The 15,559-nt window shown below is 35.2% G+C and overlaps 1 protein-coding gene across 1 annotated transcript in view; it reads left to right on the top strand.

The window, feature by feature from the left end:
• LOC144436793 (uncharacterized) overlaps positions 1 to 15,559 on the top strand; it is a 110,051-nt gene that overhangs the window by 23,820 nt on the left and 70,672 nt on the right. The window contains exons 2-3 of the mRNA XM_078125655.1: positions 2,722 to 2,803; positions 3,840 to 3,916. Of these exons, the coding sequence (XP_077981781.1) occupies positions 2,722 to 2,803; positions 3,840 to 3,916 (159 nt within the window). The remainder of the gene's footprint in view (positions 1 to 2,721; positions 2,804 to 3,839; positions 3,917 to 15,559) is intronic.

A 15,559-nucleotide genomic window follows, 5' to 3' on the forward strand; every position in this document is an offset into this window, starting at 1 on the left:
TCAAAAACCATCACAGTTAGAAACAAAGAAAGACACAGATGTACAAATGTACATACATGTAGCAACAAATGTGAATTGCATATGTAGTGTATGTTACATGCGGTCATGTATAGTTACTCTAACTACGTATAATGTGCTTCATCTTGTGTTACCATGGTAACTGCTAGACCTACATCGTACATTGATAGGAAAGGACAATGACACTGCAGGTGGATAAATGGATTGAATCAGAAGTAAAAGCTAAGATTGATGTGAGATCGTTTTATGTTCAGTGCCTGCAAGCAGTGTGCCACTGATATATTGTAAATCCTTGATGAAAGCAAAAGAGGAATGAATACCATCCAGATAAGACATACATGTACTGTTTTATTTGTGTCAGGTGTCTGCGTTCAAATAGTAACGGGGTAGACTACTTTCTACTCCATGCACCTCATACATTAGTCTTGCTGCTAGACGTTCGGGCTTTCTTTCGATGCTATAACTATAAGTTCGCATGTGAGGGCCTGCCCGAACAGTCTAGCGAATGTCATTTTCAGACCGGACATTCCATTGAGATTACGATAAGCGGTGGGTTGGGCCATATATGCATATATATACTTTAATATATTCAATCTCTGCATGCAGGTGTTGACAAACACATTTATGTCATTACTATGTCTTATCAGTTTATGGTAATTGTGTTTGATGAGTGAGTAGACGTTGTCATTCACACATTTTAGGTAACGCATTGGTGGTTATTTTTACAAGCCCCTCCTTAAGATGAATATGCATGAAAATTTAGCTATTGTCCTCTGTTTGTGCTTGTCGCTAATACGGTTCTCTGATTGGCAGTTATTTATATCCTGATGACATTCGCTAGACCTCGGATGTTCCATCCTCGATAGCGTTGTTCGGCTGTGTGTCGTATTTTATCGGAAGAACATCCGAGGGCTAGCTGATAGACTACTCATATATGTCCCTGTCACCATGGTAAATTGTGACCTACATGCACCACTTTATAACAGAGCAAAGTACATGTACATATATGCACTAGCCTGTACAATGTATATATGACGTGTATAATGTGTCACTGAATCTGTGAGTGCTCATTCCACCAACCAACTTGCGTTGGCAGCCAATCAGACTAGATAAATTAGGATGTGAAATTATCCCCCTAGGTTGACTGGTCATGGTGAGGAGTTATTACTGTACACTGTGCTACGTAGGTGGAGGGTCTATGGCTATGCCGCGCTGTTTGATTATTCAAATTGAGTCAGCTGTAAATGTACTAAACTGCAATGAGTGCAAGAGTTAACATTATTTATGAATTACATGTAATGCAAATGTTAAAAATTTACACAACATACATGTACGGTATGATTTTGCAGATAATGGCTCTTTGGGGGTATGGCTAAATTGTCCGTTTGTTATGGCTACTCATCATACAAGCTGGTAGTTAGAACAAGTCACAGATCTGGCAATGTAAACAGGCGAAGTACGTGTACAATAACAGCCACAGGCGTTATTGGAGTTTAAATCCATGTACGAGGCTGTGATTATGAATATGATATGATATGATATGATATGATATGATATGATATGATATGAATATGATATGATATGGTATGGTGTTCCTCTACAGAGGCTGATGTCACATGGTATACTACATAACCTTATTACTATCACTATAGATCCATTGTGCAGCAAATTTTAAAAAAGCAAAGTACATATAACATTGTACATGTACATGTACTTGTAGACAAACCAGTCAATATCAAGTACACCTGTGCATAATAAAGTTAAAACTTTCGTGCATTCTTTTATTACACATGATGTCATTGAGCACATTTTTGCAGAAATATGCTATGTACCGTATGTACACTTATACATGTAACTTATTTGTAAAGTTTAGCATAACCCGGCCAGAGACATGGTTACATATGTGTGAAGGCCCTGGATGTCAAGGCCAGGTTTAATACTAGTTTACATGAGCAACAAAAATGTTTGGATGTGTTTACATGTGCAGCTTTGTATACATGTAAACAAATGTAAGAACTTAAAATGTTGAACTAAGAAGTACAGAGATCATACTACAGTATAGATTGTAATGTTTGTTTGATGACAGCCATATTTGCCATCACGCCCGTCCTATAAAACGAACATGTGTATCTCGTTTCTGTTTCCAGGGTGCTGAACTCAAACAGAAACAGTTACATACGATACGACCCCAAGGACAGCAATCACCATTTTCCAGGGTCCTATATTTATTGCAAAAAAATGTGTATTCAGCTGATTATACACTTACAAAATTGAGTTTTAAAATTTCAATTTGTAGTTATCAGTATCACGTAATGAAGAAAGACAGCTTTATTGGAAAATGTTGTGAATACTGCTCAGATACAGTTACATGTACATACTGTATTACATGTATGATCACTGCTGGCATAATCATTTTACATCAAGGATTACCATGCATATATTTGTATGCATAACAAATCAATGGACTTTCGTAGGTAGCCAGGAAGATGGATATACACAATTTTCAATTTGTTGTGTGGAAATGTAATGAAGAAAGACAATATAGATTTTATTGGAAAACACTGTGAATACTGTTCACAACAAATAACAGTTACATATCATCACTGCTGGCAATGATCACTTTGCCTCAAAACTTCAAAGATTACCACAGTGTATATGATGTCCATACAAAATTAATAGACTCTCTTTGTTGACTGTTTTCAGAACGGCAGCCAGGAAGACGGTGGTATCTTATTGCAGTTGTTGTTAGCCGGGGAGTATGAATTTAGATTACTTTGCCCAACAGGTGAGTAACCAGGCATCATTTGGCATCCTTCCCACACCGGTCTAATTTTCAAGTAGTTTATTGGAAAGTGGTTCATGTAGTATGTACATTATATAGTCAGCTGATACATTTATTTCACCCAGAGTAAATGTTCTGATAACAAGAAAAGTTTTCCACAAGTGGCAGTACGAATAATAGTAGCATTAGATTTCAAATTTTGTGTTACATTTTAAGATTTTGTTGATAATTAGAATGTCTCTTGTTCTTATTCTCTAAATCATGATCAGATAATTTGCATTGTAATTGATGATAATGCATATTTAAGTTATGCTTGATATTTGTTGATAATTAAATGACAATGTGTTGATAATAACATATTTTGCTGATGTGGGATATGTCCTATTCTACTCTCTGAATTATGATTATCAAACGAAAACTGCATGATTGGCATTTGTAATAAATAATATTAACATAATATTTGATATTTGTTGATAATGAGAATGTGTTGATGATACATGTACATGTTTTGTTGATAATTAGAATATGTCCTATTCTACTCTCTAAATCATGATTATCGAACGAAAACTTCATGACTTGCATATTTTTGTTTATTTGTCAAATTTTATTGATATTTCGAATTTATAGAAGATAATACATATTTTGTGGATAATTAGAATATGTCTGATTCTACTCTTTAAATCATGAACATCATAACAATGTACAACTTTCATATTTATAGTAAATAATGTGTTACATTTCATATTTGCTTGATAATTAGAAAGTGTTGTGTTCTCTATTCCCAAAATCATGATTATCAAATAAAAGTGCATGATTTCCACTAATTTTGCAATTTATTTTGCATATTTATATTTTATCTTGTTTTTTGTCGATAATGAGAATATGTAACTGTAATAAATAGTATCCTACACGATATATCAGATGGCAATCTTTAAACTCAAAACGACAAACGGTAACTGTGATATTTTACCCCAGACATTTCCAACACTATCAAAATAACTAAACTGTCACCATTATATCGGCTCTTTTTCCTCAACAGATTATCCACATCATGAAGATAACTTCTTTGTCGAATCGGGGCCTGCTGTCAGGTTGTGGTGCAATGCACTTAACGAGGTAACTATGGCAACCATTACTGTAGAACATCAGCACATTTGCATAATTATGCATAAACTAAAGCATGTGATAACAGCATGCTGCAGCAAAATGATATTCATGTGCACATTTCTGTAGAATTATATTGTTACGGTAGCAAAACAAGATATCATTATTTATATACATTGCTGTAGATTATTAAATTTACACATATCTAGTAAAACGGATGGTAACAGCAGGTTAAACTTGCAGCAAATCAAGATATTCATATATGCACATTTCTGTACAGTAGCTTATTGGCACATTTTACATAATGTGCCGAAAACTCATGTGTAAACAACATTTTGTCCCAAACCTGGACATCATTATGTAAATTTCTAATTGATTTCCAGACTCTTCAAGTTCAAGTGACAAACTTGTACTTTGTACTTTGTACTTTGTATGTACTGTAGCACATGCTGTATTTCCTAGGGAGCTGAAAATGTATTTCATGATAAGAATCAAAATTTGGACTGTCGGTGTCACTTTCCACATTAATCACACACAAAAAAAGAAGGTAACATGAGTGCTGAACCTTTGTAATTTCTGCCCAAATGCAATTAACAGTTCAAACCACAGCATTAATAAGGTTAGAATAGGATCTAAATAGACTTCTAACTCTAGAGGCTATCATTATAGATGGTAAATGTCAAAAGCCACATCTTACGAAAATTAGCACACCATCTACTCAATGCATCCATCCTAACCATTTGTCATTGAACGTGTTACCATACCTTTAACAACACTAGGATGAAGCCACGTCAAGTTTATACAACTTTGACATACATGTACATGTCTTTCAAAGAAAGAGCGATAAAACAAAGCCACATGAAATTTCTTATATAACTGACTTGTGTTTCAAGTTGCTACAGGATGGGATCTTTTACTTGGTATGTTTACACAGGGATGAAATTAGTAGTAGTCCAGGGCACATAGACTACTAAACGTTGTATCTAGACTACCAAATTAGCAGTACATGTAGTCCAGGGCACATAGACTGCTTAACATTGTATCTAGCCTACCAAATTAGCAGTAGTCCAGGGCACATAGACTACTAAACATTTGTACCTAGAATACCAAATTAGCAGTAGTTCAAGGCATATAAACTACTAAACTATGTATCTAGACTACCAAATTAGCAGTAGTCACAGACACATAGACTACTAAACATTGTATCTAGACTACCAAATTAACAGTAGTTCAGGGCACATAGACTTCTAAACATTGTATCTAGACTACCAAATTAGCAGTAGTCCAGGGCACATAGACTACTCAATCTGATTAAAATCCGATGTAGATGTTGGCTAATCGTTCATTGCTATTTTACTTTCGTTATTTTGCCTGAATTGACCTTCGTGGTACATGTTTACGTTTTTATCCTGATCGCCTCCTAGAGTTACATCTGAACTGGCGCCCATGTACCCACGCCGTTCTGCTCAGTGAGCCACACAGACATAGACTACTAAACATTGTATCTTGACTACCAAGTTTGTAATGTAGCAGACTACATGGACATATAGTATATTAATGATGTAAAAGACAATCTTCTATAAGTGAATTATAGCCTGTGAAAGAGCATGTCCAGTAACTAATTAGATGATTCAAAGTGTGTTAGTTTAAGCATGTTGCAGTGACAGTAATAACCAAGCTATTTTATCTGAGGTTGATTTATGTGACTGTGTATTAGGATACATCCATAGAGTAGATGTCTTATTAAGTGTTTTTCTTTTATCAAGTCATGACTGACGACATTATCAAAAATACAATTCATGTACATGTATAAAGAGGACACTTAGTACTTTAAGTTAATAGATCATTTTTACTATAATTGAACTTATAATGTTCAGTAGTACTACATGTATATGCATCGTGCAATGTATATGCATCTGTCCATCTGTCTGTCTGTGTGTGGACGACTTAAACTCAAAAACCGCCAGACCGATTGCCTTGGTATTAGGTGGGGACATTACTTTTGGTGTCTAGTTGGGAAATTGTTCAAAGCAAAATTATTGCATCACAGATGTGCGATTTGGGTAAAAAAATGCCATTCAAAAAACTTACGCTCAAAAACCACTAGGCATGGTCTGAAATTTTATGGGAACATTCTTAGGGGTGTGTAGATTAAGATTTGTTCATGATATGATGATGCCATCAGTGAAATGTTAAACATATAATGATCTTATCAGTGATATGCAAATTAGGCGTAACAATGTAAATTTTGGTAAAAAACATCTTGGGCAGTGAGATAGAATTTGGTTAGATTTTTCTAGAAGTGTTAGTCTGCAGATTTTTCAAAACATTTTGACACAATTGGCCTGGCAACCATGACCACACCCTTAGCAACAACCATATTGCTGTATATTTTGCTAAAATAACAACATCATCTGATAGGCAAGTGTGTAAACATTCAAAAAAATGTATGCAAATATCCCTAGCAACCATGACCATGCCCATATCAACAACCAATCAATAGTGTATTTCACAATGATAACAGATTAATAGACAAGTGAATAAACATTCAAAAGTGAATGTAAATGTGCTTAGCAACAACGCCATGCCCATAGCAACAGACAAATGATGATGTATATTGCAAATATAACAGCAGGGATTCATAGACAAGTGAACAAACATTCAAAAGATGTATGCAGATATGTGTAGCAATATGACCATACCCATAGCAACAGCCAAATGATCATGTATACATGTTGGAAAGATAACAGGGCTGGATAGGCAACTGGATAATCATTCAGCTGATGACCACCTACCTATACCTAACATGAATCAGCATGTGGGTAAACATTTTTAAAAACTGTACAGTTGTATGTGCTACAACACCATTGGCGTTATTTTATATATCATTGCTTCGTTCTGGAAGTTGAACTGATGTCACGACTGCAATAAATAAAACGCCCAAGGATATCATTCGTATATTGTGTAATAGACGGTTCACTGTGTTTGGAGGAAATTGCAATGAAATTTTCTCATTTCAAGGGATCAAATTCTTTTGAAAAATAGATCTATTGCCCCATTCATGTGGGGCTCAAAATGAGAGATACTGCAATTCAGGGCATGAAGTACTTTTTTTTTTTGGAAAATGTGACCCACTGATTCACATACATCAAATTCTATTCAAATTTACGTTAATCTTTTGCACACGTTATGTGTATTGTGCAGAGTGGTTTAATACCAGCGTAATAGAAGATCAGAGTAGATGTGCAAGTATGATAGCAGAAATAGTGTAGTAGCATTTGTCCTTGAAGTCTACAGGTGCATGGGTTGTAAGGTATAAAATATGTATAGAAAAATTGAAAAAAGATCGAACATTGTTTATGAAATATGTATTAAAAAATTAAAAATGTTAGAAAAAAGAAAATGTGAAGAATTTCTCCTGAGAGTAAATCAAAGATCTTGAGACATGAGTATGTGCAAAGGGATCTACATATATTGAGACCTTTAATTATCTTATCCTGTACACTGCCACAGGTTGGTTAGTACATTTACATGTAGTGAGTGATGGTCTTTGGAATAATTGCAATATTTCACTCTCCCTTCCCTAGCTTGCTATAGTTGTATTCTTTAATTCTATGCACTTACTGAGGATGAAATATATTCCTAAAGATTTTGCACTGCATCCTAATCTTTGTAAATTTCACCGTCTAATGCACTCCAATGATGACGATGTCTTTCGAAACTTGTCGATGCACTTGAGATTTTGTCAAATAGCTGCCGAGTCTGTATATTTAAACACTTCATATGAAATTATTTAGTTTTGTTTATATACGTACGTTTACATTGTACTTTTGTATATTCTGTAATTAATAGTTTTGATTGAAATTTCAAGGTGTAACTTCTTTTGCAAATGGGCTGGAGGCCTGGAAATGGCAATAAACTACTAGTACTGCTGTTAGTGCACTTACTGAGGCTGCAATGGGGTTATGCTGCCCAGGGAGTTGAGGAAGTATAAAGGGTCATTGCGTCGCTATATATCCATGTCAGCAGTAATAATTGGAAACTGCTATGAGCAAAGTGTATGAAAACACTATATAAATACTAATATTATTATGATCATCATTATAATTATGGTACAATGACTGACTACACCCTTATACTTTGGCAGGCTGCTTATCTTGAGAGAACATTCTGCACTCCCTTTGATTGGGAAAGTTGTCAGTACCCTTCATTTAAGCTGAAATAGTTGGGTGGCAGTCAAGCAAATATGGTAATAATTGAGCTTTGTTGTCACAGCCGACTGACAAGTTGTGTTGGGGACAAGACTACAGACTGACAAGTTGTGTTGGGGACAAGACTACAAGACAATACATGTACAATACAATAAACTTTATTAATCCTTATGAAGAAATTTCAGTGTTTACCATTAAAACAGTTTAAACGAGTAAATAAAAACAACAAAAAATGAGTACATAAATGCAAGACTTTTGCAATCAAAATACATACATAATCAGGATAAAAGAAAAACAGCAACTCGTAAAACAAGGACTTTAAAAAAGAGTGGCCACAGCTAGACATGTGAGCATGTACATGTAGGGCTACAGTCGAGGTCTGTCTGTCTGTCTGTTGGGTGTGTAATTTAATTGCTGCTGGGATGAATGATTGCTTGTAGTACGTTGTTCTACTGCATGGGAGTCTGAGTCTGCCACTTCTCTCTATTCATCGACCGTCAAGTTCTGGCCTAACTTATTATAAGTAGATGTATGTCACCAGCTAATATCGTTCCCAGTTGGTCCGTAATGTGTCTGTGGTATATGTTGTCAATGTTAGTCTGTTTTTTACCCACTACTTCCTGCTTTTCTGATGATGTTGTCAAGTCTATATTTCCAGTCTAACATACTTCAAAAGTAAAAACAGTGTTCAAAGTTGAAGTGTAAAACATCTGGGATAAAACATTTGTAGTAGATCTATGTTAACATTAAAAGATCTCAGTTTTCTCAAGCAGTACAATTAACTGTGCAGTTTTTTGACAATGGCATGTGTGTTCTGTTTCCATGAAAGCCTATCATCGAGAGTCATCACTAAATATGTATATGTTCCAACTCTATTGACAACTTCACCCCTGATCAAAATATCTTCGTACACAGACAGCTTTCTTCTGAAATCGATAATCATTTCCATTACAAGCTACAAGTGAAAGACATCTACCCTTCAGCCAAAACAGGATTAATATAACCTGGATGTTGAAATGAGATGATCACGTTGTAACAGATGGCTTGGATGAAATTGTAGTGACAGGAGTTGGAATTGCTTACTAATACTTAATAAGGTTGATGGACAATAACGGCAACTTACAGTGACAAATTGAATCCAGGCAAACTTCCTGGTTTAATGCTTGTGATGACATCATTAGGGATTTCAAGGCTTGGAAGGGGGAAAAAAGGTCGCTAACCCATTTATGTTAAACTGGAGCTCAAAGACTGGCTCTCATTGGCTATTTGAATTAAGGAGTGTAGTTTTGCAAAATTTAGCATTTTAGAGCTGTAGACGGTGGAAGTCAGGCATGTCAAATACATGACGTGCGCTTTTCAGAAACTTCAAATTTAAAACTTCTTGAAAAAGTTCACAGGGGTGCAAAACTAGTCAAAGGTTCAAGCTGTTTTTGTAAACACATTATATACTGCTAATGAATATTTTCCTAAAATTTGTTTATACATACCCCATCCCCACTGTTATCCCACCTCCACTGTCACCCCACTTCCACTGTCAACCCCACCCAACTTGTATATCATACTTATCCAAAATCAATTTAGCAATTTGTTGGGCGTTATGCAAGTGTCGTCATAGTGGAAAGGCAGTGTGATATTAGTTCCAAAGTTGACATAACATAAAGATACAGTAAATAGCATCATTGCAAACCACAGCCTCTTTTACGGCAACGTCTAAGATGCACCATCAAGAGGATATTTCGCAGTGTTAGTGAAGAAGTACATGTATTACTGTAGCTCTGGTTGCGAGAATGGTGAATAAGAACGTGGCATGGTGTTAGTGATTGAAAGTGATTTCTACTTTAAATTCAGTGTTTGCCTAGAATATGTAGTATACTCTTCATATACAAATGCATGATTTTCAATATCAGCACCTCTCACGCTTACAGTTCTGAAATAGAATGATTTGAACAACTGTCGTACATGTAGTAATGAACATAAACTTTGGCCATCATGAACTATGACTTGTATCTACATATCACATATGCTAGGTAACCAAGTGGCCAGTTTGCTGTGGAGGCATAATTTGGAAAGATCAGTTTTGATGGTTGAAACTAAATGTAATCTCTGTATGCCAATTGAAGCTTGTAATCTAATATATATTGTGTGATCACGCACTTCCTTTCGTGATTGCAAAAAAGAAAATCAGAACATAGTATTACACAAATTGAATTGCCAGGCTGTCTCCAGACTTTATTGAATCAAATTGAAAATTTTCCAAAGCACTGTATATCACTCTGTAGTAAACTTTAGTGGATTGTAATAATTGAGTGGTTGCTTGTGACTGTTACAATTACTGCACTTGCAGCAGCACACTGGCCAAAACATGGACTGGGGTTATTAAGATAAATGTAGTTGTCCCATCATGCAATGGTCTGTAGCAAAGGTGCTCTATAAAGGCACAAGATCAACTTGATGTTTCTCAGATATTGTAGGTGATGTTACAGTAATATTATGAACGACTCACCGGAACCATAGTTTATGAAAATGTCTCTAATTCCTGGAGTGGAATTCTCCTTTAAGATGACATCTGTAGATTCATCCCTACACCTTTTTAAGTGAGAAAACTGGGTTACATCAAGGAAAGGATGTGTAAATCTAAGGGACACAATTACACACTGTCACTCAAACTCAATAATTAATCGAACTTCGTTTGTTTAGGGGGGGGGGGGAGGTTTGACATTAATGTGATTGCTGAACTTCATTTTCACACTTCTAACCAAATTTTGGAAACTTTCATGCATTCAGTGGTTACCATAACAGGTTCTGTATTTACCTACTGAGATGTTCATAAGTTGATTAAAATTTGCAGCAAATGTGGTACAGTGCTGGGTTTCCGGTAGTATTTTAATGTTTGCCATCATGTTTTACATTGCATCGATCATAGCGGTTTGACTGCTACAATTTTCTATGACATACATAAACGTGTGAATGTCGCACTTGTGAATGTTTGTTCAGGGAGAGAGGGGAAGGGGTTTTGTCCTAAACGAATGAAGTTTGTTATTGAGATGATTCGACGTTGTGCAATTGTCCCTGAAACCTTACTAGTTACTGTGCAATATAGCTTTGCCTTTAGGGGAATACAAAGAAATCACAAATTGCATCAATTTAAATAACAGCTCTCTACATCATAGTCACTTCATGAAATTTTAAACCTTATTCGTGCAATCTTACATATGCAATTTGGAACAATAGACAATGTTGAGTCATTATTTATATTGTCTGTCTTTGTGTTCAGTGAAGGAGATGTGAATTTATCATATATCATCTTGTCACTGTGAGTCAGACTCAGAAAGGAGTGTTCTCGGAGTTATAAGGTCATGAAATTTGTTCAGTTGAAAGACGACAAATATATGACATTATCATATATACATGTTTTTGCCACATACAAATTAAAATGTTTATAAAAGCTCTTTAAATTTGTCATGACTATTTACATATGGACATCAAGGTAGTGTACACAGGACCATCAATGACTAGCAGATACGTCGTCATGAACCACAGACCACTTTGTGACACTGCTTATAATAAAGATATACATGTATCCACCCTTTTTCATTGTATCTCAGTGCGGAAATATGCATTCTGGCTTGCAAGAATGAGTAAACAGTTAATTCATTTTTAGAATGATTGAACCGTTTCATGAAGAGATTTGGGCCCAATATTTGTCAATGGGCAAAATTCATGAAAGGTTAGGAAGAGCTGTAACTGTTGGTACAGTATATGGCGTTTCATTGGGGCCTTTATTATGTACATCTTATTTGACTCGCCTCGACAACTTATTTGGCTACTCGACATCTTATTTGATTCGTCTCGACAACTTATTTGGCAACTCGACATCTTATTTGATTCGTCTCGACAACTTATTTGGCAACTCGACATCTTATTTGATTCGTCTCGATAACTTATTTGACTCGCCTCAACAATTTATTCGGCTCCTCGATACCTTATTTGCCTCAACAACTTCTTTGGCTCCTCGATAACTTATTTGACTCGCCTCGACAACTTATTTGAGTCGTCATCTGCATATTCGCCATGTGTACATCTCATTCAAGTACTCTATCGCACGTTCTGCTGGTAGACCTAATTTGAACACCCCAAGTCACTGGAGATGTTTACCATGCCAAATAAGTTATCGAGCATCAGAAAAAGGAGTCGAGTCAAATGTGACATGTACTATTCTTCGAATACTTTTCAGTAGGCTAGAGGTACCGTTGTATCATGACCCGGAAATACATCAGACGGTATGCATACCACTCAGAAACCATACGTTGCTGCTCGAGAGTATCACAAATCTCACAATACAAGACACATCGTCATTATCCATATTTATATCAATAATCAGATATCGATCTGTGGAATATCCTAGAGGCATTCAATCAATTTGTGTCAGGATGGGTGAGACTTGAAAGAAGTGTTTACGTTCGTATGTCCACAATGAACTACGACTCGTACGACGACGACTACTACTACTACTACTAGTATTAATTGTAGCGAGGCACTGCCACAGGTAAGATTTTCGCCTATGTTTTCAATTGAAAACTAATTTGAAGTGCAGTGGTTATATTTACATAAACTATAGAATTTATATACTGTTCCTCATATATGTAGCGTCACTTCACAATGTCAACGAAGGTGCTGACACTATTTTTGAAGGACCACCCTCCGCCTTCCCACATCCCAATCAAGTATTACATTGTGCCAGCAGTTTTGAAGTTGAAAGAAGCATCATTGCTATGTAGCACACATTTAACGAACTCACTTAGTTGTTGTATCACACTGTTGTTTATCATTTAAAAAAAAAAACCATGTTGATAACTTGATAAGATACATGTCATATGTATACACAAACAGCTGGCACTGATTCAACACACATTCATACATCCCATAATGATCACATCACTTTTATAAGAAACAAATATAGAATACATGTGTGTAGTCTAGTGTTTGAATATGCTTTGCACTCCATGCACAATATAAACAGAAGTCTATATAATTAATCATCTCTAATCTATGCTGATTAATTGTAATGTTTTTGTATTGCATGATAATATTGAGGATAAATCAATTGTCCCTAATCTTAATTGATTTTGAGATTCTCGTCCTAGAAATTATTGAGTAAAACAAACTGAGATTCACTGTGCCAAGTGTTTTCATGTGAAACAGAAATAAACATGCCATAGATGAATAGAAACAATATTTTACCATAGCTTATTTTGATATAGGCATAAAATATCTAATCAGTATTGTAGTAACCTGCTAACAAAATATCTATTTATTTTAGGTCCTGTATTGTCAGCACTTGATAAAGAAACCACTGAATCCATGAGTGATTGTTGAGATTGGTGGAAAGATAGTAGCAGCTCACTGATTACATGGCTGGTCTTGGTGAATGCTGTGCTCATGGTGTTAAACAAGCCTTAGATGAACCAAAATTAATTAACTGCAATAATAATTGATTAACTGCAACCACAGTTGCAGTTAATCAGGGTACAGACAATATTTTATTGCCATGGTCACAGTTACTCAGTCCACAGGCAATCTTATCATGCCATGGTTACACATACTCAGTCTACAGACAATCTCACCAGGGTTGCAGTTACTCAGTGTACAGACAATTTTCAAGTTTTGCAATTCCAAAGTTTTATCATTTTCTAGCTCACCGTTTTCAGTACCTTTCTGCCATTTTTCACTGTAATAGAAAGGTGGAGTGCTTTGTTTAATCAATTTAATACATTTAGTTCTGATCTTGCTGGTTATTAAAGCACCCCATTTTTATGCAAAACCAGACATGTCTGTGAATTGTGTTTTGCATATTTTTGTGTGGTGATTATTTGTAAGAAGTTGTTTTTTGTGTGTAACAATTTAGCTGCATTATTATTTTAGCTTGAATTGAGGCATCTGTGAAAATCAAAAACAGCTACATTTGTAGACTAGACTGGGACAATGCCTACTGGTTACTTTATTAGTGACTCTGTGCAAGTCAGACAGTCACTGAACAATCATTGAAACTTAGTGTATGTCAGTCTCTGAATCCCAGTCTATGAATCCAGTTAAAAGAGTATGTGTTAGTTAATCAATGAAAATCGGTGTAAGACGGTTGCTGTATCCATTATGTAAAAAGTATATATTATAGTCAGTCATTGATAATCATTGAAACTCTACCCATGTCAGTCACTGAACTGGATTAAAATGGCCATATGGATATGAGGATTAGCTATTTATTTTGGATTTTAAATTTATAAAACAATGTGAAACAACATATGTTAAATCCTTTGTTTGTAACTCAAATTCTGAAAGATTAATAAATGTATAACATGTTTGTTATTGTATGTACAATATCAAACTTTTTACACATTATTTTAGCTTTTTACAATGTAATGACTTACATAGACTTGGTCAGTATTATTTCACATTGAAGGAAGCCATGATAACATTGTTTCATAAATTAACAATTCAAAATAAATCCTCATCCATGTATGGCCACTTTAAGGTAGTGTGTATGATTATAGACAAAAATAGCTTGACTGAAGAATTGAAGAGTCTTTTCCTGTGTATTTTAGTCACATCACTATAAAGCAGATATGTGTGTATGCTTTTCTTTAGTGCAATCATACCGTTTCCATGCTATAAACAGTCTAGCATGTTCAAGGTAGTGGTAATCTGCTGTATTCAAAGAATTCTATAAGAAGAACCTATGGAAATCAAGATGGTGGACAATTTGAATTCATATGATTTATCCTCAGTATATTAGTGTGAGCAGCACATTCTACACTGTTGTTACAGTACTTTACTTGAGGATCTGTAGACTGAAAGATCCAGTCTTGTGTAAACTCCTTCATTACATCTGAATGGAATATTGAGTTGCTGCCCTGCAGCTTTATATCCTGAGAATTTGACATGTGTTACTGTTGTTGACTGTGAATGATCATGTAATATTCTGATGTAATACTTACCTTGTTGGGTATGCAAGTTTTTTATATTAAAATATAATTTTCAATTTGATTTATTTCATGTTTCTATACATTATGTAATGTAATGTAATGTAATGTAATGTAATGTAATGTAATGTAATGTAATGTAATGTAATGTACTGTAATGAAAGGTAATGTAATGTAATGTAATGTAATGTAATGTATGGGTGGGTGGGTGGGTGAATGGATGGATGGATGGATGTACATAGGGATGTAGCTAATTTTAAATGTAGCCAGTAAAATGTGAAACATAGGCAGTACTATATTATCTAAGAGTGAGACCAATGATGGAAATATAGTGGTTGAAACAATGATTTTGTAGAGAAATCCGTAAAAAAGGAGTATACTAACCATGCATCCACCTATGGACACATGCTCATATGTATAACTGTGTGTACATGTAAGTTAAGACAATGGGCCACACCACAAGTGAA

The sequence above is a fragment of the Glandiceps talaboti genome, chromosome 6 (assembly GCF_964340395.1).
Source record: "Glandiceps talaboti chromosome 6, keGlaTala1.1, whole genome shotgun sequence".
Taxonomy (NCBI): Eukaryota; Metazoa; Hemichordata; class Enteropneusta; family Spengelidae; genus Glandiceps; species Glandiceps talaboti.